At 48.7% G+C, this 27,327-nt stretch overlaps 2 protein-coding genes across 4 annotated transcripts in view; one reads left to right on the top strand and one right to left on the bottom strand.

Annotated features, from left to right (window-relative positions):
- Positions 1 to 27,327, top strand: part of SLC5A10 (solute carrier family 5 member 10) — a 1,126,075-nt gene that overhangs the window by 505,140 nt on the left and 593,608 nt on the right. The window lies entirely within an intron of this gene.
- The window catches only part of FAM83G (family with sequence similarity 83 member G), a 185,946-nt gene that overhangs the window by 39,034 nt on the left and 119,585 nt on the right, over positions 1 to 27,327 (bottom strand). Inside the window, exon 3 of the mRNA XM_069645681.1 lies at positions 9,848 to 9,972. Coding sequence (XP_069501782.1) covers positions 9,848 to 9,972 — 125 coding nt within the window. The remainder of the gene's footprint in view (positions 1 to 9,847; positions 9,973 to 27,327) is intronic.

Raw genomic sequence — 27,327 nt, 5'->3', positions numbered from 1 at the left:
GGATTCTTGGAGGTCCTTAAACCTACCTTCCTCAGAGGTAAATTCCTCTGGTACAGGAGTTGCAGATCCCTGCAACTCAAAAATTCTCTCCTGATCCGAATTCGCCCCTTCTTTATAAATAGATGCTAAGGCACTGGAATGATCAGATCTTTGAAATGGTATAAATCCCATTTCCAGAGCAGAAGGGGCCAAATTCGTCATAAATGGCTGAGAAAACGTCGACGCGGATGTTAAAGGTTTCGAAGCCATTGAAAAAGGCATCGAGAAAGTTGGTAGAGGCCTCGAGGAACTCGAGAGTATCGGAATTCTACTCAAGGTTGTCGACGACATTCTCATGATCGAGGCTCTGGGTATGGCCACTGGCTGTGAGGTGGCCGTGGGTTTGTCCTTTCTCGGCATAGACGTCGGCGTGGAAGACTGCGTCGAATCGACTGACCTGTGCGTAGAAGAACCCTTCGATAATGGCGTCGAAGACGCAGATCTATGCGTCGAAGGGATCTTCGACGACGGCGTCGAAGACGCGACCTTGCCTTTACTCAAGGGTTTGCGATGCTCTCGAGTAACTTCTTTTGCCGGGTGATGCGACTCACGGCGTTTTGATTTTTCGGGTCTTATCACCCTCATCAGTCTTCGAGGGGGTCGAGGCCGCTTTCTCGAAGACGCTAAGCATCTTTTTCCTGAATTCCTCCCACTCAGCCTGAGAGCTATGTTTTGTGGGGCAGGAGACCCTTTTCGGGGAAACGGAAGAAGAAGAGGAGGAGGAAGGGGATCTTCAACGTCTTTTTTGAATGCTTAGATCTCGAAGAGTGATGGGAACTGCTTCGAGACCTAGAACGAGAATGTCTTTTGTGATGGCGAGGAGACTAATGTCTCGACTCTGCCGAGGAAACTGTTGAAGTTTTAACTGCCTTACCTCTCTCGAGCTTCCCCTTACGCTCCTTCAAGGCTTTCGCCGTCATGGACATGCAGTCCTCGCACTCCGAACAATGGTGCTCGACTCCCAGGCACCACAAACAGATCCCGTGAGGATCCGTCAACAACATTTTCTTTCCACAGTCTCGACATTTTTTGAAGCCGGACCGTGGAGTCGTCGGTTCGGATGAGGAAGCCATCGAGTACGAGTTGGTATTCACGAGGAATAATGAAGTATATTTGACTGAAGAACTGAGCAACGATATTCCGAGGCACCACGAAGCGCGGAAAAACGAGCAACGGATGCCACGCGTGGCTATTTATGGGCATGGTGACGTCGGTGCCGATACGGTGGCTGTCAAGGTTAACAAACTCGACAGACGTCGATGTGCAGCGCCCTCTACTGAGAAAATAATTCTGAGGCCAGCAAGCTGGAGACGAATTATCAAAGATAAGGAGTACGTCGGAGGACACAATCCCTTCGAAACATACTTGGTTATATGTGATATTACCTAAGCAAATTTCAGAATGGTACATTTCACTGCAACTAAAATAACTAAAAAACACAGAATGTTCTTTTTTTTATTTGGGTTGGTCCCCCCTAAAATTCCCTGTTTTTCTATCCTTATAACCCCACCCTGACCCATTTTAACCCCTTACCCCACTAATATATATATGGGATACATTACTCACCGTAATCGTATTTCTGATGCTTGTATCTGCTTAGATTCACATGCTGTGCATAGGCCGACATCTAGTGGAAGCTGCGGAGTATTACAGTTTGTTTTTCGAAACTCGAAAATGGGCGTCGACACAGGCGTGCCAGTAATACTATCCCTAGTGTGACGTCCACTGTACCCAAGATCCCTCACGCGTCTAGGATCCTCAGATTGTATTTTTTCTGACATGAGGAAGCATGAGGAGTAGCGTGAGTACAGATAATCCAAGCAGATAGACAGAAAGGTAAGACTACAAGCAATCATGCGCCTTCTCTCGGAGGGGAGGAAGGGTGGGTCGCATGTGAATCTAAGCAGATACAAGCATCAGAAATACGATTACGGTGAGTAATGTATCCCTTCTGAGGCTTGTGGAATCTGCTTAGATCACATGCTGTGCATAGATTAGCGAGCAGTACTAGAAGAAGGAGGTGGGATTGAGAAGGGTCATGAGCAAACAGGTGTCTTAGAACCGCTTGTCCCACTTGTGTATCTGTCTTAGAATGAGTGTCAATGCAGTAATGCTGAGTAAAAGTGTGAATAGAGCTCCAAGTAGCTGCTTTGCAAATGGTGTCGAGGGGAACATTTGCAATGAAAGCCAGAGTGGCCCCAATGCCTCTAGTAGAATGGGCCCTTGGCGTAAAAGGCAGAGTTTTTTCAGAAAGAGAGTAACACAGCTGTATACAGTTGATAATCCACTTCGAGATCGCACCTTTAGAGACGCGATCCCCCTCTCTGCCTGTAGCTACGGAGACAAACAGTTGATCTGTTTTCCTTAGCGGTCTGGTTTTATTTACATAGTAGAGGACCGCCCTACGCACATCAAGGGTGTGTAGTTTCACCTCAGCCGAGCTCTGCGGGTTCTGGAAGAAAGCCGGAAGCTCGATGGACTGGTTTACATGGAACTTAGATATAAATTTAGGTGAGAACCTAGGGTGTGTGCGTAAAACCAGTTTGTCTTTGTGGATAGTAAAGAAAGGATCCTGCACTGACAGAGCCTGAATTTCACTGACCCTTCTTATAGAGGTAATGGCTACTAAGAAGGCCGTTTTATAAGTCAGGTGTTTGAGACTACTTTTATGCATGGGTTCGAAAGGGGGGCCCATGAGCTTAGCTAGCACCACATTTAGGTCCCATCCTGGCGGTGGGTTCGAAATAGGAGGGTGAAGTCTCTTTACTCCTTCCATGAAGGCTTTAACTACTGGTACTTTCCACTACGATACTTTGTTATGGGATGTGGTGTAAGCCAAGAGGGCTGCCAGGTGTACCTTCAGCGAGTTAAAAACCAACCCTGCGTCCAGCAGGTGGAGCATGTATGTTACAACGTTGGAAGGAGTGCAATCAACTGGGTTGATTTGTTTATTCTGGCACCAAATAACGAATTTCTTCCACTTGTCAAAGTAACAGTGCCTTGTGTTTGGTTTCCTGGATTCTTTTAGGATGTCCATACACCTCTGTGGTAAATTGAGATGGCCAAACTCTATGACCTCAGGAGCCATGCTGCCAGGTTCATTGAGTTGGGTTCCTGGTGCACTGTTTGACCTTGTTGCTGGGACAGTAGGTTGTACCAGGCTGGGAGTTTGATGGGCTCGCATACCTCCATCCTGTGTAGGTGTGGAAACCATGGTTGTCTCGCCCACATGGGAGCAACTAGGATGAGCGTCATCGATTCCTTGTTCATCTTGTACACCACCTTCCTGATGAGAGTTGGTGGAAAAGCGTACGCAAACATCCCTGACCAGTTCATCCACAGGGCGTTCCCTTGGGAGTCTGGCTGGGGGAACCTGGATGCAAATCCTGGGCATTGTTTGTTTTCGCTTGTGGCGAATAGGTCTATAGTGGGGAAACCCCACTGAGAGAAGAGATTTTCTACGATACCTCTGTGAAGGACCCATTCGTGTTCTTCTGGGAGGGAGTCTCTGCTTAGAGCATCCGCTAGGGAATTGAGCTCCCCTGGAACATGTTGTGATGACAGGAAGATGTTCCGTCTGAGTGCCCATATCCAGATTTTCTGGGCAAGCTTGGACAGATTTGGCGAACGAGTCCCTCCTTGTTTGTTCAGATAGAACATGGCTGTCGTGCTGTCCGTCCGGATCTGCACTGACAAGTTTAGCAGATGGGGCTCGAACGCCTGAAGCACTCGGAATACTGCCAGAAGCTCTAGCAGGTTGATGTGGTTCTTGGCTACTGAGTGAGACCAGAGACCCTGAGCTGTGTGGTGGAGATGGTGAGCTCCCCACCCAGTCAGGCATGCATCTGTAGTCACCACTGCCTGTACTTCGGGATCGTAAAAGGGTTTTCCCCTTGCGAGATTCTCTCTTGTCCACCAGTGTAAGCTCTGTACGAGTGTTGGCGAAACGACCACTAGATCGTCCCACTGACCACTTGCCTGAGACCACTGTTTCGGCAACCATTCCTGCATGGGACGCATGCGCAGACGCGCGTGGGGGACCAGTTAATGCATGACGCCATCATGCCCAGTAACCGCATTGCTTTGCGTACCGTTATATGTTGACCTGACTGATAATGTGGAATTTGCAGTAGTATATTCCGAATTCTCTCTTCCGAAGGGAAGGTCAACCCTTTCTGAGTATCTAGGATTGCTCCTAGGAACTGTTTTGAGGTGCTTGGCACCAGACTTGACTTCTTCTCGTTGATAGAGAAGCCTAGTTCGTGGAGGAGGTCGATAGTCCTCTGAATGTTTGACCTGCAAATTCCAGGGGTTTCCCCCGTTATGAGCCAGTCGTCCAGATAAGGGTACACTGGGATTGCCTCCCTGCGTAGGTGTGCAGCTGCCACCGCCAGTACCTTGGTGAATACCCTTGGTGCTGAAGCTATCCCGAAGGGCAGTACCTTGAATTGGTAGTGGCGACTGTCCACCTTGAAGCGCAAGTATTTTCTGTGCGCTGGGAGCATGGAAATATGAAAATAACCATCTTTCATATCCAAGGTTGCCATGTAATCCCCTTTTTTAGGAGGGGGGGATTACCTCTTGTAGCGTGGTCATACGGAATTTTTGGGGCTTGACATACTTGTTGGCAGGCCGTAAGTCCAATACTGGGCGCATTGTCAAATCTTTCTTTGGCACAAGGAAGTAAGTTGAATAGATACCCTTGTTTACCTGGTGTCCTGGGACGAGTTCTATCGCGTCCTTATCTAGCAGAATGGCGATCTCCTCGAGAAGGATCTTCTGATGTTCTAAGGAGTGTATTCTTTGTCGTGGAGGGTGGTTCCGGGGACGCTGCAGTAATTCTATACAATATCCTGTGGACACTGTTGACAGCACCCATCTGTCTGAGGTGATCCCTTCCCAAGCCTGGGTGAAGTTGGAAATGCGTCCCCCTACTGGGGTTGCGTGAGAAGGGACCCTGAACTGAGCGTCACTGCTTTGGTGGAGGCGTGCCACCTCCCTTGTTGCCTCTGCCTCTTCCACGACCTCTCTTGTTACCCTTGCCGTAACTTTGGGTAGACTGCTGGTTGTTGTTCCATTGTGTACCCTGTCCTTGGGCATAGTTGCCTCTTTGTGAATTTTGGCCGCGTGGGCGACGAAAATTACTGTTCCCCCTCTGGGTAGGGGGTTTGTTGGTAAGCTGGCCAAGAGATTTGAGAGTCTCGTATTCGTCCTAGGCATTCTTAAGTGCGTCTTCGACCGCTTTCCCAAACAATAGATCGGGTTCCACCGGCTTGTCTATCAATGAAGCCTGGGTTTCTGTTTTGAACCCCGACTGCCGTAACCACGCATGTCTCTTGATAACAGTACCTTCTGCTATCAATCTTCCTGCGTTGTCCGCGGCGTCGAAAGTTGCTTTTAATATGCAACCAGACACGGCTCTCCCTTCTGCCGAGATCCGAGCCAACTGGCCCTTTAACGGTTCAGGAGCAGAGGCTATGAGCGCCGCGACCTCTTCCCATTGATGGCAGTTGTAACTTGCCAACAGGGTGGTGGAGTTTGCAATCCTTGCTTGGTAGGCGGACGTTGAGGCTACCTTCCTGCCAAACCCGTACAGTTTTTTGCTCTCCTTGTCGGGAGGAGCTTCTGACGACGATAAGGGTGTCCCAGCCCTCTTCCGAGTGTTGGTAACCACTAGGGAGTCTGGTTTAAGATGTCCTCTTATATAAAGAGGGTCAGACTGGGCTGCCCGAAAAAGTTTTTCGACTCTGGGGTTGACGGCTCTGGTGAGGTTAGTATTCACCAGGGATGGATCTATTCTACGTTGGATGGATTTAAGGATAGGGATGGTCTGAGCGACCGGCCTCCTCTCTCCCACCAACTCTTCTGCGAAGTCCCTTTCCTCCTGTACACCGTGGGTGTCGATGTGAAAATGTTCTGCTGCGCGAGCGAGAACTTCATTAAGGAGGGGCTGGTTATCAACTGGCGAGTCGGTAACTGGGGCTTCGCTCTCTACCGGGGAATCTACTCTGTAAATTTCCTGCTCATCTTCTACCTCCTCCAGGTCCTCATCATCCGCATAGTATTCAGTCCCGGTTTGTTCCTCCATAATTTCAAACTCCTGGTCCCCTTCAGGGAAAGGCTGTCCTTGGTAACTGGGGTGTGGAGTAGAGTATGGAGTAGAGTAAGGCTGCACCTCGAAGGGTTCAGGTCTTTCGAACCGGGCCTTTTTACTTAGGGGGATAGGATCAGAGGAGCCTGAGGGTGTGGCCCCTTGAGGGTCATACGAAAGGAAATGTTCAGGGTTTTTGTTATAAAAATCAGCTAAGGAAGACATCCTTGACATGACCCTGTCTATGTCTTCACTGGACCATTCTTTGGAACAGGGTATGACTTTAGTAGGCAACTTAGAGGACTTATCAAGGGTACCCTTGCTGGATGTTGATGTCCCCTTAGGGTGGAAGGATGGTCTTACAGGAGTGGAAGGCTGAGCTTTCCGCTGTTTCTCCCCCTCCCCGTGCGTGTAAAAATGTTTTCCCTGCCCCTTGGAGGCCCCAGAGACTTTCGACGCCTGGCGTCGAGGGTCGGGAGAGGTATCTGTGTGTTTCGAGCGTGGGGCCTCGCTGGTGTTAACTGCGGCCTGGGGGTGGAAGTCGTCTTCGTCTTCCAACGATCGAACTTCCGTTAATCTAGGGAGCAAGGCACTCTTGGCAAGAGTGGAGGATTGCCTTGCGTCATGAGGCGATCTCGATCGAGAGCGCCCAGAGGACACCGAGTCGGACCGTTCTATCTGTGCCTCTTTCCGAGAAGTCGACGTTGTCGCGGTTCGGTTGGACTTAGTGTGCTTAGTGTGTGTAGGGTGTGTAGCGCTTGCGTCGCCGGGGGTCTTCCCCATAGCCGCCCTGCCGGACAACCTTCCGAGGTCGGGGACCTGCGCTCGGCAGTCTTTCGACGCCATAATGCCCTCGCCGTCCGAAAGTACGGCGTCGCTGCCATCGCTGAAGGCGCCCTCCGCTGCCATGGCCGCCTGCCTGGCGTGGTGGGCCCAACGCTTTGTTGAACGGTCCTTAAGTGTCTTAGGCTTAAACCTACTACACGCTCTGCAGTTCGCTTCGGGGTGGTCCCTCGGCAAGCAGAGATTGCACGTGGCGTGCCTGTCGACCCAAGGGTATTTGCGGTTGCACTTGGGGCAGAATTGGAAAGGGGTACCCTCCATACGCACCTTGAGGCAGCGGGCTGGTAAGTGTAGGAAATATATAAGGTGTACCTATATACCAAGAGTGAAGAGTATGTACCACCCCCCACTCTCCCTACTTGCAGGGCCGAGGCCAGCGGCCTACTAGGCCCGGGCCGAGGCCAGCGGCCTTCCGAGGCCCAGATCCGTCGTGCAGCAGCCGACGGTCGATGTCTTCTCCAGCCGTCGTCGAGTGTCGAGGGTCGACGTTGGGGTGGGGAAGGATGTCAGTAAATAATTTTAGCAAAAGTTTGGCTAAGGCCAGGGGACTCCGCAAGATGCTTCCGACCAGTATGGCGGAAAAAAACAATCTGAGGATCCTAGACGCGTGAGGGATCTTGGGTACAGTGGACGTCACACTAGGGAAAGTATTACTGGCACGCCTGTGTCGACGCCCATTTTCGAGTTTCGAAAAACAAACTGTAATACTCTGCAGCTTCCACTAGATGTCGGCCTATGCACAGCATGTGATCTAAGCAGATTCCACAAGCCTCAGAAATATATATATATATGAGAGATGCAATACTCTGATTACCACTAGATTTTGGACTATATGCAAAGCATGGGATTCTAAATAGATTAACAACCATCAGAAATATTTAATATTTTCGATACTTTTCGGTATTAGGGTTGCACTGAAATGAACCCCTCTGAAATTTGCTTCGGTAAACTGACTGGGTACCCTTCGGTAGCATTGTTGGTTGTTGATGGGAACCATTTTAAAGTTGTCGAGGTGCCAGTTCTGCTCCGTGGGTTACGGTTTTAACTGTTATGATAAATCAAGAGTGGAAAAAGAGAAGGAGTTGGTGAGTGCAAGGAGAGGTCTCAAGAGAGATGTGAAAGACGGAGAAGCAGAGAGAATGAGATTGCACGAATTAGCTGCAGAGACAGGAAGGGAAGCATGCAAAAAGGGAGCGAAGTAAAGTGAGACTGAAATAAGAGATTGGAAAAAAAGGCCTAAAAAGGCAGGGCAACAGAATGTATTTATTTATTTATGCAGCGCCGACAGCCCGCAGCATCAGGGCGCCACAAAAACACACGAGGACAAACAGTTAAGACGGGACGAAAGCATCAGGTTTGATTACTCATCGGTGTAGTAAAGGGTAAAGAAACCAGAAGAGTCCGATCAAGGAAGTAAGACAGGAGTAAAGCTTGTGAGGTTTAACATCTGAAAGCGAAAGATAGATGACAAAAATGGGAAAAGAGAAAGTGAAGGAAATAATAGAGGGGAGGGGTACGGAGAGCGTAAAAGAGAAAGAAGAGGGAAAGAGGGAAAGAGGGAGAAAGAGCGAGTGAGAAAACAAAAACCTATGGAAATTCAACAAAGCCATGACATTCCCGAGAGGAAAGGCACATACACATTCTGCGTCATAAAAAGCAGCCTCTGTGGCACGAGCTCCACCAGGGAAACTCTGGAGCAAGTGCATCAGGCCCAAACTCCCATATAAAAGTGAGGTCTGGGATCCGAAACACAGCAAAAATTACACTAAATGGGACCCCAAGCCAGCGGAAGGGATGCACCTCCTGTTCTACAATCAGGTACTCACAGCGGTAGACAGGGAACCAAAAGAGGCCCTGGAAATAATTCTCAGTGTCCCCATGTCACATATGTTCAGCAAGCCCAACCCTTTTCCTATGAGAAAACAGGAAAATACAATAGGTTACCACACAAAAAAGGGCCAGGGTGCATAGGCCTACTGGGAAATCTCCCCAGTTCCCTGTAGGCCAGTCCACCCCTGCGTGCTGAGCAGTTCTAGGGAAGTGCTTGTTCCTGACCGTGATCGAAAAACGAACAGCAAAGTACAAGATACATCTAGAGAGAAAAAACAACAGATTGTTTCAATCAAAAGCTCTCAAAACCAACTGGAAAAAAGCAAAATGTCCGCCAAACACAGAAGCTGCAGGCACTTAAAAATTAGAGGCTTGCTCCGCCAGACAGACAAAAAGAACCTGGAACCTCTCCAACTGGGCACGCTCACAGAAAGAGCAAAACAGAGACACATTACTACTCACCATGAACCCCGAACTCGGACAAAAAAAAGTTAAATGCCACAGGAGGCTAAAAATACAATAGAAACGTAACAGACTAATTTTATATTAAAAACACTGAAAGTACTGGCTGCCAATGACTAAATTAAGGGTCAGGGACCAAAGTCGCAAAACTTTAGGAGGCTGTACCAGAAAGTCTCGGAAAGCAGAGCAAGTGTGGTTCTGGCAATGACGTAACCCGCAGCGGTTTTAAAACTAGGCCCGCTTTCCCCTCACACTGCCCCAAGTATAAGACGACATGGACAAGAGACCACGAAGAACTCTCCAGAAAGATCAATGCTTCCCAGAGGCCAAGGACAAGACAAATCCTGAACCCAGAGAGAGCAGACACTCTGGAAGCCCGCAACACAGAGGCATTATCTGCAAGCTTTGGCAATATGTGCGCCTCACTGAGTCACGCCGAGAAAGCATTCATGAAGTGAACTGAGAGAAAGAGAGGAAAAGATGGAGAGCTGGCGATAGAGCGAAGGAGACGAGAGAGCCAGAGAGAGTGAAAGAGCATGAGAGAGAGAACGAGGAAAAAAACTGCAAGACTAGAACACAAACCTGTAGGACCCGCAGGCTGCTTTGTCCCCATCCACAAATATGAATTTCTGTGCCATGGCACCCCTGAACGTGGTGGAGAAGCGTGTGTTGAATTCTGTTCCACCAATGCACTGGACTCGGAGGTTCTGTAAAAAATGAGAAAAGTTGGGTGTCTTGAGACAAATGAAAAAAATTGGGATGCCTTAAACAGTGCTGAAAATTGAGCAAATACAAAAAAGCATCAGTGCCTCCTCTTTTTTCGATAAATATTCCGGATCAGCTGTTTGTGAATTCATGAACAGGGTCATTCCATAGGGTCCGTCTTGGCTCTAAGACCCAAACTGGCGAAAGAATCGCTGTGTAAAACATGCACCATATACCAAAGACTCAGCCTCAAGTGCCCAATGAATGCCACCTCATACCAGTAAATTACTAATTTACAAAAAATAGTGTCACATGGCAGATGTTTATGTTTTTGTGTTTGCGTGTGAATTGAGAGCATAAAAACCTATCGCCATTAGCAACGGAGTAAGGTTAAAAGGTTTTAGTGATAAAAGTACAACATAAGACGATTACCTGGAAATAGTTTAGGGTGGTTAAACAAACGTTTTTTGGGAAACATTTCTTGAAAGCAGGATTATATATGGAGGATAACAAATAAAAGGGCAGAAGAAAGTGCGAGCAAGAAAGGTCGCCTGCTTAGCGATTTCTAGAGCCTAGTTCATATCCTTCATTCTGAGGCACACAAGTCCTCTCCACCTCTCTCGAGACCTCAGGGCTTCCTCTCTTTGCCAAGCATCCCAAAAGTTCTCCCCTTCTTGTGGTCCTCCTCTCCATGACTTACTCTCCTCATCTAGGGCCTCGCCCTCCTGTTACACGCCCAGCCTCCTGGGGATCAAAGCCACCCTCTCTTTCTCTCTCTCCACTGTAGCACACCCCTCTTCTGTGACCACAGGCCTCTTCAGCCCATCCCTGGAGCACACCTCTGGGGCTCAAGGGGCTCCCCTCTTCGGCTGCACATCCCCTCTTCAGGTGATCCAAGGAGATCAGGCAATATTATCCCCACCAAAAATAGGCGATATTTTTAGTGGGGATAATATTTGGGGTTTTTGGGAGCAGGGGTTACGGGTGTGTCCCCCGCAGGTTCCATACCTTAATACCACCGCAAATATATGGCAATATTTTTGTATGGCGATATTTTTGCAGGGATATTAACACATAGAACCGATCCAAGTCACTCTCACGTTTACCTCTTCACCCACCGCCCCCTCACTTGGGTCTGGTGTCTCTTAGGGGTTTTTATCCACCGCACAGGAGCACACCCCTCTGAGTTCCCAGGGGCTCCTCTTCCTTACAGAAATACACCCTTCTTTTGGGGTAGAAGGGGCACTTCTCCCTTTCACCGGAGCCTACCTCTCTTCTGGGCTCAGGGGATTCCCCTTCTCTGGTGTTCTCTAGCTTTCTCATACTCCTATCCTCCGCGTCCAGCTCAGAGACACAGTCTGTGGATCTTAATCTCCATTTTATACCCTCGCCGTCTCCCATTGGCTGACACGCACCTCCACCTCTCTGCTTTTCTCGCCTGCACCCTCCACTCCCCTCATAATGCTCTTCTTGATATTCCCACCATCTTCTTTTGTCTGGTTCTCTTCCTTCTCTCAATTTTTTACCTACTCCTCGACCACCTACTCAACCCTCTTCCTTACTATTTCCCAACCTCCGATTTATAGTGGTCCTCTCAGTCTGGTCTCCTACTTCCCCCCTCCTGCGACCTCCCACTATCCTGCCGCCTCCTTCTCTCCCTCTCCTTAAGCCCCCACCTGCTTTTCTTTCCATTCACCCATTTTGCCCCTCCAGCATCCTGAATTCTATCACATGCGCCCGTCTCCCTGCTCCTTCTCCAAATGCCCACACCAACAGCTCTAAGCTAGCCTTACCTGCTTTATCCCCTTGCTGGGGCGGTAATTGGGTCTGCAATGCCTGGATACATTTCACCAGTGCGTGTTTGACTACGGACATTCAGGTAGCTGCATTTGAGTGTAGAGGTTTCTCACCGGAGGGCAATGGCAAAGGACTTCTGCTTAAGGACGAGCGCACTGTGGTATCCGGATCCTGGGCAACCAGTCTTGTTCCATGTAATAATGTCCCCGCAAAAAGTCGCTGTTTTCTGCAGAGACTATTACATTGAACATTCGTGGGACACCCCTGCAACCCCCCTAATTTGATATATTTTTTTTTTACAAGGGGAGCATGGGACATCCCCGCAACCCGTCCCCAAACATAATGTCAATGTATATAATGTCAGCAATAGCTTTTCCCAGCGACATTATGTATGGAGAGGGGACATTATTACCAGACACTGTTTTTCCAATATGTCCACACCTGTGTGCCAAGTGGAGTGCGTGCCCGCTGCATTATCTGCATCTCCTCAACTGTGAGTCCCTCTGCCAGGGTGTCGGTGCCATGCAAGCAGGCTGGAACACGCTTCTCCCCTCTTTACTGCATTCCTGATTTGAAATCAGCCTGTAATGTAAGCTCCCTCACAGTGGGGATGTGAGGGTTTTGCGATTATTGCAGGGACTAGAGGCCTTTTTTTGCTGGAATCCACTGCCTGCATTGGTGGGGACAGGCGTGGAGTGCCTCGCCGCGCTGCCCTCAGCCCAGAATCACACGGCTTGTGGTGGCACCAGACCCCCTTGGCCATCTCACCAGCCACATTTAGAGTAAGGCGGCAAACTTTGTCAGAGGACGCCGATCACATTGGCTCCGTGTTTCTAAATAAACCGAGTGTGTGGCCACTGGCTCATTGGGGTCCAAGTGGCAAGCAAGTTGGCATGCCTGCGATCTTTGCGTCAGTCAATGTGTCATGGGTCAATCAGTGTGCATATGTTTAGCAGTGTGCCTGCCCCCTGCATACAGAGGCAGCTCAGCCTATGTGTTAGCCAGGCACCGGCTAGAAACTCGAGTCGAGCTTGGGTCCGCTGTCTGGGTTTGGGGGCGGGGAGGGGGGGGCGAGACCTCCTTGGCTGGTGAGCCATCTGAGTCCTATAAAAAGAGGTCTAAAAGAAGGGTCATTTACAAGCCATCCAAATGCTCGGAAGTCGCGCGAGATTCTGCAATGCTAGTCTTTTCTCGTGGCACTGTGGATTGCATGCAGGTGTTCACACCCACTGCATTCTTTGCATGCGGTCTGCCACTCTGCCACTCACCGCCCCAGTCCTCTAACCAGGTACAACGGGGAACAAAAAAAGTTTTAAAAAAGGACTGGTGACTTCCAGAGACCACTCGGCAAGAATGGAGCGATTTCCTCCTTCCAGTCACAGAAGACTCGCAAGAGGCATCACCACCACCCAACTCACTATAACCAATGCCAAGCTCCAAGGCCTTCCTTTTCCAGCTGTGACTGAGCGGTTGCTAGCCACCTGGTTGGTCTTTAAAAGGGGTCATTCTCGTATTTGCCACGGGAGGTCGCTGCAGCAATGGTGTACACTCGCCTGGCATTTGGCGAATAGTGTAGGCTGAGTGAAACGTAACCATTGAAGCAGCGCTGGTGACCTAAAATATCTAGTCTACGGGACTTTCGGACTGGCCACTGCGTGACTGGCGTTCCCTGTCCAAGGTCATCAGCCAATGTGCCACATGTGTCACACATGGGTCTGTTCCTCCCCCCTCCCCCCAGCTAACGCCGTGCTTTTGGCAGCTCACGGGCGCCCCTTTATCTTTCCCATTTCGCCCATATTCTGTGTGCAGTTTTTACCCCACCTGCTATACCACTGTGATACTTTGCCTGACCACTGTGGGGATACCTACCAATGTTATTCGCTTCTTTCGGGAGATGCTAGTCCAGTCCTGGTTTAAACGTTGCATTCTGGGACTTGTAGTCCTGGATTTCCACTTATAAATCCAGGACTACAAGTCACAATGCAAAATTAAAACCAATATTCGGATATTGTATCCTGTATATGCAGTTGTCTACCTACTCAGTACGTGATATGGATTATAAATTAGCTTCCTGGTGCAAACGCCGAGCACACATTGCACTGTTTAAAGTAATAGTATGGCCTCAGAACAGGGTAATGGAGTCCGAGGTACGAGCCGCTGTCTGCATACCCCTGCACCGCCTCCCTAGCTGCTTACCAAGCAGTATTCTGTTGGGGAACCAGGACCGTGATGGTCCCGGGCCTTATCGACCGAGTGTTTTCTTTCATTTGAGTTTTGCATAGCGCTTGCGCTGCTGGACGACCGCTCGGAGCGCTTTGGGAGGCACGGAAGTAAATGTAGAAAAGAATATGCTGCTCGCAGAGTTTAGGGGCAGTTGTTAGGTGTCCTTTCCCGCAAGAGAGCTTCTCTCAGTCTCCAGCTACGTTTGCACCATGCAATCAATCTACCGCACGCGACAAAATTAACTATCACCCAGTGATAAAATAATTGCGATCGTATTACCCCAAAGCTACTCATATTATTGACCTCACTATGAAGTCTAAAAGTCACACAAACGCATCAAAGCAGCAGGCGCGTAAGCCACCCGGGCTATCTTATCAGCACAGATTTGCAGTTGGCCGCTAGGGGCCGTTTGGTGTGAATCGCGGAACGCTGCAGTTATCACGCTTTGGAGGCAAACGTTAGCATAGCTTAACGCTTCCAGCCGGTATCGGCTCTTATCAGCTCCTGAAGGACCCGGATGATTAAGGAGCTCGAAGTCTCCCAAAATCAAGTACACGCCTGACCTCGTGACCTCGCGGGTAAACACAAGTCGGAGCCCTATTTACTGGACACATACGGCGTTATCTACAGGCTGCCTTCAGTCAGGGCTGTAACCGAGCAGCACAAAGGGGTGACTCAGGCCGAGCCCCGCCCAGCCAGATGCAGGTGGGGGAAGGTGTTCGCCCCCTGCAGCCCCGGAAGCTCTGCGATTCCCTGGCAATTATGAAGTCACCGGGACGCAGCCAATTAAAAAGGAAGCTCACAAGACTCAGAACCCTGATGCACATTTCAGACCTTCCTCCTTGCCACCCGCGAGGTCTGTTCTCGTTTCACCTTTGCATTCTGGGGCTTGTAGTTTTTTCTCTGCCACTTTAAATGTAGGACTTATTCTACTTTCACATTTTAGTGAACTGAGCAGCAAACCTTTTAAATCCACCATCACCGTGCTGGTATTTAGTTACCATGCTCCAACCACAAGGCTGTCAGACTGCACTGCACTGGTGTTCCTAACAAGGGAGAAACCAGGTCTGAAGTTGTCTGGCAGGCTTGAGAAATGCCCATCTTGGGTTGATTACGCTTTGAATAAAAGTAGCACTGCCCTGTAAGACAAAGGCACTTTTTTTTCTGGGAGCACAAGGCTTTCATTTGGGCTAATTTTATACCCATGCATACTGCTGTACACATGTGGCTTTGAACTGGAGGTACGCCCAGGGATTGCTACTGGGTGTATCTGTGGCATTTGTGGCTTAGAGTAAATGGCGTATTCTCTCTTCAAACGGGACACGAAAGGCCAGATTCATGGAAGTGTTTTATAATGGTGCAATCCCATAGGAAAACATTCCATGAATCAGTCATGGAATAACACGAAAAAATATAGGACTGGTTGACTCAGCCACCCAGTCCTGTTTTTTTCCCTATGGACTCTCTCGGTGCTTTGGGTCCTGCAGAAACACAGGAAGGGCTTGGCGAGTTGGAACGGAAGGAGCACAAGATTGCTGTGCTGTTTTGAAGCAGTGACTGGAAGGAATGGACGCAAGGTGTGGTGCGGACCCCTGGGGTATGTAAAACCTGCACAGTGCACCCCACGTGCAATCACCCAGCCCAGTTTCTACTAAGGACTCATAGGTCTGCCCGGAGGAGGAGGATGTGCTGAGAGTTGTGGATGGACTGTGTGTGACTGACTGGTGGGAGAAGTGTAGCGTTTGAACGGTGTTAGGCGAGCAGGGGAGAAGGTGGAACTGGCAATTTCTTTTTCATTCGAGGGGCGTAAACGTTTGCCTCGAATATTTAGGAGTGACAGTGTAGCAACAGAGGCCGAACAAGCAGAGGGAAGCTCGGGGAGGATGGGTTATCCCCCACGAGAATTTTTTTTAAATGATGGGTTAAAATGGTGCATTTGACACCACAATTGGTCAAAAGGTGGATAAAAATCAACACAGTTTGAAATCGGTTTTCTATCGTAGCACATGAGACAAATCCAAGAAGTGCAAGTCACCAATAGTGCAGTGGAGCATTTTACAAACCATTTTCATGATGTCTTTGCCTACAAAATGTGCCATTATAAAAACATCATCATGCTGGCTGCGCCCATACATGTCCATAATGGCTGCACCAAAATCGGCCAGTATTTTCAAATCAGAACATCCTTCCTGTTGGCTTTGCTAGTAAAAAATGTCACGCCAGAGTAAGAAATTATTTCCCGAATGGTTGCACCAATTTAGGCTAATCTAGCCCTGTAATAACACTTAGCCTGTTTGCTTTACCCTTAATGCACAGTGAAAAATAAATCCCATATTAAGAATATTGAGCCAGAGTGAAGCCACCAATGTAGGCCAGTCTAGCCACGTAGTAAAACGTGTTTGCCTTACCACTGATGGCCAGTAAAAGGATTCCAAGCCTTCAGTAGCTCCCCTCCTACAATTAGAGGCCTGCTCCAACTTCACACAGACGTGTACGCACACTCTCGCACAGCACACACACAGAGCTGCACACTCTTTCACAAGCATACATACACTCTTATTCACCAGCACATTCATGCAGCATTTAGAAAACATGCATGCAAGCATAACATAGCAACATTCACCTACACTCAAGACAACCCCCTTACATGCATGCATACAAACACATTTACATTAACGCTTTACGTACTTGCTCGCACCCTCAGCACACCGCTGCCACCGCCACACCTAAGACATGACAGGATGGCCCAACCGTCTCCGCACAGCATGCCGACTGACAGGAGAGGATTCCTCTCCTTCCAGTCAGCACTTATGCGATTAGCATAATAATGAGAAGGGGCGGGGCCAGACTTCCTATGTCCCGTTGGCCTCTCGTTATTGGGTAGTATTTTGCAGAGCCCATACGGCTTCACATTGAAAACGAACAACGAAATGTAGCCGTGGGAGGTGGGCTGTGAAGAAGACGGGTTCTGTGCAAATAAAACACCTGGGGGGACTGTGCTGCCTGCTGCTTCTTTCTACTGTGAGAGATGTACGCCTGCAGTCTGAGTGGCTAGTCGATGTGTATAGTATTAGGTGGAATACTAGGCACCAAGGGCCTAAAAGAGACATGGCCTGCTCCCATTGCACCTACAACTGGGGGTCTCTCTCTCTCTCTCTCTCTTCCACTCCTCCCCCTAAGTGCAGAGCACAAAGGACAATGGGAAACATGCATTTTTAGGTCCAGAAAAAGATCTGCAAATGACATGAAAACCCCAAGCACTCATGTCTCCTCCCTTATTGCGTTTTTTTTGGGGTGGGGGGCAGATTGAAAGCAACCACAAACCTCACTAATTTGCTAGGATGCTGCGCCCAGTGGGGCTTGCTGGGACTTTGGCAGTCAGGCAAAGTATGGTATACGTGAGGTAATTGGGGCAGGGTCCAGAAAACGTGTGTGTTTCTCTCCCAGAAGGCTACATGCCAGTGTTTCCAACAAGCCATAAACCCCTCTCAAACGGCACATACAAGCCCCACCTCCCACTATCTACTGTTAGTGATGCAACTCTATAACTTCAGTCTTTCAAAGTCTCCCCCCGAGCTAGCAATAGGGCGCCTGCCATGCCTATTGAAAAATGTGGTGCCCCCCCAACCCCCCTACCGCATGACTAGGGCCGTGCGGGGAGAAGGGCACCAATGGTTTGATTTGCTGCCCAGGTGCTGCGGCTTCCAAGGCCGGCCCTGACCGGGCACTTAATACCGGAGACCAGTCTCTAAGTGCGGGACCAGGGATTCGAAACCATGTTGCTCTGCGTGGTCTTTGCTTGCAAGACAAACCTGTTGCCCCCGAGCTATCCTCCCTGCCCCTTTAGCCAAAAAGCGTTATAAACTATTATATATAACAGTCACTTTAGTTATAAAACATACTGAGTGTTGTGAAGAAGTGTTGTAGCGTAAGTGCAGGTTTTATTTATAGCGGGATGGACTTTGGATTAGGGAGATATTTTTTATTTGGACAGTGTTTGTACCTTAATACGTGTGTAGATTTGGCCTTTTTCCATAGGTAGTAACCGCTTTTCCAAAGCTCGCTTTCACGACTGATTTTCTTTTTATGTTTTTGTGTTTGCGTGTGAATTGAGAGCATAAAAACCTATCGCCATTAGCATGCATAGGGGGGATTGGTTGTGCGAGTGCGCGTGCCTGATTTCTTTCCATCCCTCCACGCCACTGTTCAGTGTTTTGTTCAGTTTCAGCCGCAATTAGGTCTTCATGTGCTTGTGGAATTTTCATATGTTCATTCAGGATTTTGGCATTTTGTTCCATGTTAAGTGCAAAGTGCCTGCCAAAATTCTCAAAAACGCCCAAATGCTCATTTTTATTCTTTGCCCTGAATTATCGATACTTTTAAAACGATTTTAGAATGGTCTTTAATTTCTCCGATTCGGGTTTTGCACATGCACCACATCCAGGTAAGGGCTAGCTGTGTGCTTAAAATTGGAGAGGGCAATTTTGAAATGTACTTCTTGTAAGGGTGTTTTGTTTGCAGGGCTCTATGAAAAACCAAAAGTAAAAAACACGTTTTTTCAATATTATTTTTTAAATGAAAAGGCTCATGAACATCACCAAATTTGGTGCGAGTGTAGAGATGTGGCAAGATCAATTGCTTGAATATTTGGTAAATTTGCATGTATGAAGCCAAAAGTTAGAGAGTAAAACCTTTTTATTGTTGGGTCATCTGTCCTCACCAACTTGTGAGGCAAAAAACCTTGGGATCATCTGTGACTCCTCTCTCTTTTTCTCTCCACACATCGTGAACCTTGCCAAGAAGTCCAATTTTCAGCTGCATCTCCTCAGGGGCATTCTACCTTTCCTCACCTTCCCCCAGAAGCTCAACGTCCCCAGAGCCCTGGTTCTCTCTGGGCTTGAATACTGCAATAGCCTCAACCTGCCCCTTTCCTCCCTTCGCCCCCTTCAACTAATCCAGAATAGGACTATGAGACCATCCTTGGCCTCAAGCCCAGGAACAGCATCTCTCCAGCCCTAAAATCTTTCCACTCGCTCCCAATAACTGCAAGGATCAAATTCAAGACCCTTTGCATCATCCACGGGGCTGTCGGGGGCATGGGACCACATTACATCCAGCTTTCCCTCTCTAAATACCTCCCTGCCTTAGTCCTTCGGTCCTCTGACGCCAACACACTGCAGGTCAAACGTTGCTCCAAGCAGAGAGTGGGAGGAAGATCCCTTTCCTTGGCCGACTCCTCCTTCTGGAATAGTCTCCCGCCCCCCGCACACTTGAGCCAGATATTGTTTCCGGAAACTTCTCAAGACGTTACTTTTCTCCTCTTGCTTCCCTCTCCCCTCCCGTGCTAAAAACTTTCATCAGCCGCTGCCACTGGGGCCTGGTCCCTTCAGAGTCATACAGGAGTCAGACCACCCCCTACGAGTCCCCCTGCATCCTTTGCCAGCACTTGCCCTCGGGCTCCCTTTCCCGGACTAGCCCAACTTGGTCCTCCCTGTCCACCGCACTCATCCCTCCCTCCCCCTTTTCCCCTGGCCCTTGCTGCCTTGCCCTCCCCCCGTGGAGGTACCCCACTCCTGCAGTTCTACCCCTCCCTCCCCCACTTTGCACTTATAACCTTGTCATGCACTTGCATGGTAGGATTTTCACAAGGACAATATAACAATTTTTTGTTGTTTTACTTTTGCCATTCCCAGGTCCCTCCCCACCACCCCCACCATCTTGTCTTGTGGCACCTGCTAACACCTGTATAGAGGCGCAATACACATGTCCAATAAATACATTACATTTGCCTATGTAATGTGCCCTTAAATACAAAGTTGCCCGCTAAATCAATAATACATTCTTCTGAAGTGAAAGTCAAAGTTTACTCAACGTTCTGGTTGCTCACATGGAACTCGTGTTGCCCGTCTCCAGGTGAGGTAGTCATCAGACACCCTCTTAAGTGTTCTCAGACGTGGAAGACGGCGTGCGGCCCGCCAGCCCAGCCTCCTGCCCAGCGAGCAGAGGCCTACCACTCCCCTTTCTCCGGGGAGAAGCAGGCAGGCCCGGTTGCTTGTTGACTCAGCCTATTGTGTTAAGGCGTCCAGGCTGATATGCGACATGAACATGCTGTTTGTGCTGCGGTCCCTACTCATTTCAATGCAAAGAACGGTCATTGTTTAACCTCTTAAAGACTGTAGTTCTTGCCAAGGTTTAGGAACACGCAAAACAAGCAACTCTCTAATGCAGGAGGCAGGGCATTTTTTAGGCGCACACTTTGAGGCACTGACCCCAGATCATCGGAATTACCTTTACTTAGTTCTGCCTTTTTAGCTATCCACCCACTTTGCAAGTTGGGGCTCGCAATTTCGGGGTCTACTAATCCCACCATGCAAAATGGGCGTTGGATAAAAAGCCGGAACTGGATTAAAGTGACTGATGGGACCATTTGGCAACAATGCAGCAGAGGACACCAACTGTGACCCCCCCAACAACTGATGGTGGACACCCAAAAGAACTCAAGAAAATGCCCGTGTCATGGCAGCCAATCTCATTATGTTATGTTGATTTGTACCGTGTACGGATACCACCCAAAGGCGCTCACGTGGCTCAGCAAGAAAGAGGACGGGAATGGTTAGTGAGGGAGGAGTGATAGGATAGGTCCAGAACCAGGAGAAACTGGTGTCTGTGTGTATTTGGTTGCAGATGGGTTGGTTGCGGGCACTGGCTTGTTGTATCCATACGGGTAAAGTGCAATGCCTGTGATGTTGTCTGTGTGTTGTGTTGGGGTGTGCATGTGCGTTTTATGTGTAGATTGCTGTTATTTAGGGTTGTGTGCACTGGCTTGCTGTATCCGTATGGGTAATGTCCAATGCCTGGCATGTTTCTATGAAACTGTTTGCTATGTTGGCGTGTGTATGTGTTTTATGTGTAGACTGGCACGTGTTAAAGGTTGTGGGCACTGGCTTTTCTGTGTCCATACGGGTCCAGTGTCCGGGTTTGTTTGCTGTAAGCGTGTGATGCTTGTGTTAGATGTGTGTTTGGGTATAGGTTGGCGAGCCCAGTGGGCGTGTACAGTGTTTGGCTGGTGTGTTAGTAATATGAAACACCCCATCACCTCTGGGGCACAGCAGTTATGGTGCAGCCATTCAAGCTCACTTTTAGCTTGCCTTCTGCAATTAAATGTAGAAGGCAATTGGGAGCTTCACATCGTAGATAGTTTTTAAAATATATTTAGCAGTGCAATAAAACCTTGCACCATTTCTTCTAGTGCACTTTTTATGAATCAAGGGCCCCTTGAGCAAAAACTACAACTCCGGGGAAACATGGTGCCCATTAAAGACTAGCCCGGGTCGGGGTGAATGCCTGGGCCTCCTGGCACCTTCTTCTCATGCCCGAGGTCACGGCCTTGCTCATCGCCTGGGAGTATCTCTTTTAATCCACTCACCTATGGAAGTGGGCGGAGCCTACAATAATGCCTTATGGGGATTCAGGGTGAATATACTCACCCGTAGCACTTAAGGGGTTGAACCCTTTACACTGTCCAGAAAGAAGCACTGGAATAATGGGAGGCCTTCTCTCTTCCCCTTTCCCTACTTCCCCTCGGAGTTTGGGACGAGGTGCGAGGCCCGCAGGGATGAGGAGTCTTTTCTTTTAACGGATTGTCAGGCAACTGGTGGGGGCTTTCTGTGAGCATACTACTGAGGGGCTCAGTTTGCACTGATAGTGCAGTGCTTTAAGTCGACCCTCAATTCCTTTGTGGTGTTGTGGCTGCGTTTGTTGGCAGGGCCCTGTTGGGAACAATACAGTTTGTTAGATCTTAATGCTTGCATCTAAACTTTCTAATTGCTGCTTATTTGGCTACAAATCTGTACAGGAAGCTTAAAGCAGGTTAGACTGGGCGTAGGCTCAGTCAGCTCAGACCTACACTGGTCAGGCTGACCAGAGACTTGATAGGTCCTAATTAAAATAAACTGCCAAGCTGGGACCCGGAGGACCGAAAAGGGGAACCAGGAGGCAAAGCACGCCCAGGCGGCCTAATGGGAAAAAGTAAGCCAGGGGCCGTGGTCATCGAAAGATCACAGAGGGGACTGTGAGGTCATGGAGGGTGGGTTGATTTGTTTAAAGGATGAGGGTTCTGTGGGCATTATGTATTAGTGCGCTGTAATGGGACATTGTGGTGTGTATAGTGATACACCAAGAATGCGGCTTTTGTGCGTTTGTATATGCCTTTAAATAAAGCTGCCTTTTATGAACCCAAGGATAGCCTTAATGGTTAGTTGCACGGAATTCCCTCCCAAGGCGGATCACTAGTGCTCAAAAGACAAACTAATACCCAGACCTTCACAAACATACCTTGCTCCCTACAGGAGGAGTACCTCCTCTCTCCCGCTGGTGAAACTCTGGCATCCCGATACCTACAGCCCAATACCAATGAGAGGAAACCTGCAACGTCTGTCCCCGCTTGTCACTTTTACCCATACCTGCCTAACCTCCGGAATTTTTCCGGAGACTCCGGAATTTTAAGCATTTCTCCGGGTCTCCGGAAAAGTCCCGTGAATCTCAGGAATTTTGAGATTCTTTCCGGGTGCCGTCATATTCTCCACCTGATTGGCTGCCGCCGGTAGCCAATCGGATGGAGAATTGGGCGGGACCCGGAAACGGTGCTCAATGCGACCCCCGATCCCTGTAATAATAGTGCTTGCAATCCATATAATTGGATTGAAAGCAGTATTATTACGGCGGCGGTGCCACGTTCATTTTGCTTACCAAAATCATTCATTCAATGCTATAGTAAGCAAAATGAAGGCGGCGCTGCAGCAGGAATAATGCTGCTTTCAATCCAGTGACATGGATTGAAAGCAGCATTATCGCGGCGGCGGCGCCTTCAGTTTGCTTACTATACCATTGAATGAATTATTTTCAGTGCTATAGTAAACAGAAGCCGCCGCCACCGCAAAAATGGTGCTTTCAATCCAATTACATGGATTGAAAGCGCTATTGTGAAGGCGGCAGCACTGCCTTCATTTTGCTAACTATAGCATTGAATGAATTATTTTCGATGCTATAGTAAGCAAACTGAAGCCTACAACAACCGAGTTTACCTGTTGGACGTGTGGGCGGAGCCATGTGCAAATGGGCGGAGTATTGTGTGGCTGTGGGCGGGGCATAAATCTCAGGAATTTTGATTTTCAAATGTAGGCAGGTATGCTTTTACCCTCTGATCAGTCTGTACCACGTCAGCCCAACCTTAGAACTGACCAATCATATGGCAATAAGTTCATGATTAGAAGCAGGATGGGAAGACATCTTGGAAACAGGCTGCACTGTTGCCCAACAGGGGCACGGCTGCCTAGGCTTCTTTTTTTAGTTTTAGCTATACGTGGCATGAAAACACTACCTGTAAGAACTGGAGCACAGCTAGGAGTGAGATGCGCTCCGAGGAGGAGCACAGAGCTTGTACGGGTTGTTTGGTTATTTTCCCACCCATTGACTGCCCTTGCTGAAGCTAATCCCAATGGCCGTTCCCATCCATTTCTTGTCCTCCCTGCCCAAAACCCAACCTACTGGGATCTCTTTGAGCTAGCGTTGTCAAGCAGTAACATCGGTGTCTAAAGTGCCTGCAGGCATTATTCCGAAGCAGTCTTCTGAGCGGTAATCTCTTTAATGGCAACTGCGCTACTAATTTAATACATGTGTTAGCCAAGTGTTCCTTCAGCCCCTGGGTTTATAAGAAGTATGCATGTCCTCATTGAAGTCCTGTTAAAAACCAGCATTGGCCAAGCCAATAGTTTTGGCTAGTGTATGGGTATTAGATACGAATTTGCCAGGCAATGCTATTATGTGCCCAGGTACTAGCACCGTTTTGCAGCTGCTACTAATGGCATGTTAGTGCCAGAACCGATGCCTGGAAAATTCGTAGCCCGTGCCTACACAAAAGCCGTTAGTGTTGTTGCCAACGTTTGTTTGAACTTCAAAGAATTGAGGCACAACATGCCAATGTTTAGAGGAAACACTTTTACAGAAACGTGTTGGGTTGGCCACCACTTGACTCAATGTCTGCACCACACCCATGTCCCCAGGACAGCCTACACTTACCCCCCAACCAAATCAAAAATAGATTCTGGGGTTTGTACTATTCATTAACTCCAACTGATCAAATTGGACTTAAGTCCAGTACCAATGATTTGTGAAAGGAAAGACCGGGACTGGATTGTTGTTGTTCTCTTGATGGTTATCCATTATCACCCCACCCGCTCCCCCGTGCCTCGTGCTCGTGACTTTCAAATTCACCTCCCAGCCCTTGGGTGCATGCTACATTCAGGTGTCGGGGCTAAGGGGAGAATGTAAGTCAACAAGTCCCCGCCTGCGTGGCCAGAAGGCGCGCAGGTTACATAATCAGCAAACACCCCAGCCTGGCTGGGCGGCGCCGCCAGAATGCAAACGACGGAGAAAGTCGCATTCCTCCAAGAAGCCGGGCGGGTGGCAGACTCTGAGGAAACAGCGCCTCTGTGTAACGGCTTTCAGGCCCCAATGAGAAAGGCTTCCCACGTTTCCCAGGCTTCCTGCATTGGGAGTGATCGATAGCGTGAAAAGACTCGCTGGCTGGGCATGCTTATGTGAAAGGCTGATTTTGTATAAAAACACGGTTGTCTGCAATTAAAATTCGGCCCAGGCCTAATGACGTAGAAGCTAAACTGTGGCCCAATGAGTAAACACAAAGCCAGATTCTCGTGCTGCGCCGCATGCTCTGTTCTCGATCCAGCCCTTTTTTTGGGAGAGAACATAACATTCCGTGCCTGAAAAAATGTCAAATGCAGTCCATTTTTTGGGGGCAGGGAAAGAAACACGGCATCAATGCGTCTGAGAATACTTCAGAAGCTTAGCAGCTGAAGTCATATTTGTAACAACGTTTTTAGGCCTTTGACGCCGTGGATCCTACTTTTGGAAGTTCTTTGGGGTTCCTAGTTTAAAAAGCAGCCAAAAAGTGATTGTTTGGAAGCCCTGGCTGGGCGGCTCCTGAAAGTTGCAAGAGGGAGGGAGCAAACACCCCACATTTTCCAGGATCCCTTTTAACAGCAATCGGTGTTTAGAGTATAGTGCCTTGTACAGTGACAGTGCAGCTCCTGCGGCCGTGCCCTTTATTTTTTAAACGCGGTAAGTAAAGATTATCCTGGACTTGAACAGCAGAGCAGATGTTTTTGTCCAGTTGTAAACATTCAAAAATATATCTGTCTCACTGTCTGGGTATAAAGGATGGTCAGCAAGAGGCGTTGCTGGGGGGGTAGAGGGGGGCTGAGGGAGCTATAGCCCCGGGCCTTTTGGTTGTAGCCCCCCCCCAACCAAAAGGCTATCTATCCCCGAGTCCCGACAGGACAGTCCGACCTTAGCCTAGCCCCGGATCTTTTCCAGACCTAGCAACACCAATTACTGAAGAAGAATTTTGTAACAAGTTAATGACTAGTCATGATTTGTTTCACCTAATCATTTTTTTTAATTGCTTTTCCAGGTTCACTTAATGAAAATAATGGCACTTTAAAAGATGTGGTACATCATTCACACGAGTTAATCCTTTCCTTTATGCAGAAATGTAAACTCAATAAGGGGCCCGCTTTAACCCACTGCAATGGTGCACGTGTGATCACACTCTGAAGAGTGACACGCCGAATCTGCTTTCTCTGGACTAGAACCTGCGGCCTAGCATCAGGCTAGCCTATTGGGCAATAGGGCTGGCTCATCTGGCAAGTGTGGCCCACTTTACTGGGACAACGTGGGCTACTTTATTAAATCACTGTGCAGCTTGTAGCTTTGAGCAACGTCCTGACCCAATATGTATTAAAGTGTACTATTTACGACAAATATCACCAAAAGTGCCTCTATAGGAAGGTACTACTCAAATAAAGTGTAATGAAAACTCATTTGAGATTGTGCGGCATTTTTTTTTTATTGGTTGGGCTGAGGTCTGTTTTTAATCTAGTGAAGGCACGCCCCTGCACGCTCGCACCATAGAAAATACAACCCTCTAGCGAAAAAAGCCCAAGTCACCGCTTGCAAGGATAACGAGTATTTATTTCTACAGAATAAAAATGCATCAGAAAAGAACTCTGCTACCCCCGTACGTTCTGCCAAACCGGGGATGTGCAGCAAGCTAAGGGCAAGGCTGGCATCATCAACATCATCACATCATACAATAAAAACCTGCAAGGCTAGTTGGTGCAACCGTATTCATGGGCAGCCCACTCCATAGAGGACACTGGGCCATTGGTCCCAGCCTTCTTGTCCGTCTCCGTCCACCTGGGTACTGCTGGGCTTGTCATCCCAGATAAAAGAGGGCCTAACAAGCAATTACTTATTCCGAAAACAATCACTGTAATGGTGCACCTGGCAGACACAGATAGGCTCAGGGCGAGAGCCAAGGTCATACCAACTTGCATACTTCACTCACTCCCACATGCGCCTGCAGCCTCCAAGGTTCTCCACCCTCGTTTTGAGCGATAATTTCTTTGGTCCCTGGCACCTCTCGGCACAAATCAAGTGACCCAAATGTGGAGGCAAGATAGGCTTGCTTTCTGATCAATTGGGGGTCTTACAGCTTTATGGTGGGTGGTCTGGGCCTGACTGGTGCCGTGGCATGTGGGGGTTTTGCAATCAAAGCATAGGAGGGCTGTACCTCTGTGGGGTGTTGGTGCTAAGGGGTCATGCTATCTGTAACTGCCAAGAGGTGCTGTGCCCCCTTCTTGTGGCCTTGCAGAGTACATTCTTTCCGGGGCGCGAAGGCCTACAGCATCTGGTACAATGGCAGGCTTGGACCTCGCCCGAAGCTTACTCGTGGTGGGGGTTATGTCTGTGTGGGCCATGCAAATCTACTACTAAAAACGTTTGTTGCTTTTCGTCACACTTGAGCCTATGTTTAAAAATGTCTGCCAACAACTAAGATGGCGTTTACACTCGTCTATACTATATAGCTCCTTATGCATGCACTACGCGATCATACACGCACTTGTGTGTACAACCCCCTTCTCCCTTGATGTGCGGTTTAGTTTGTTTCTCATTTGGAATCGCTTAGGGGGGGGGTGGGAATACCCTCTCCCCTTCCCAACACTAGTCTAACCCTACCCAACATATTACACAAAAGCCACTCCAGTGGCCGCTTAAAACCCTGAGCTATCTTACCAGGACATCACAAGAGATAATATGAAATGGTCTCTGCTGTGGCAACCTCTGCTCCTGCGCATTGTGGTATTGGTAGTCCAGTTCATTGATTGACAGCGAGACGTACATGGAGGTACACTTTGTTACTCTCACCCAACTGGGAAAAAGGTGACTTGTTTGCTGTGAAAATTAATAGGACTAGGTGA

This window comes from Ambystoma mexicanum, chromosome 2p (assembly GCF_040938575.1).
Source record: "Ambystoma mexicanum isolate Mex_15411 chromosome 2p, UKY_AmexF1_1, whole genome shotgun sequence".
NCBI lineage: Eukaryota > Metazoa > Chordata > Amphibia > Caudata > Ambystomatidae > Ambystoma > Ambystoma mexicanum.
This window is presented reverse-complemented; position numbering and strand designations above follow the sequence as displayed.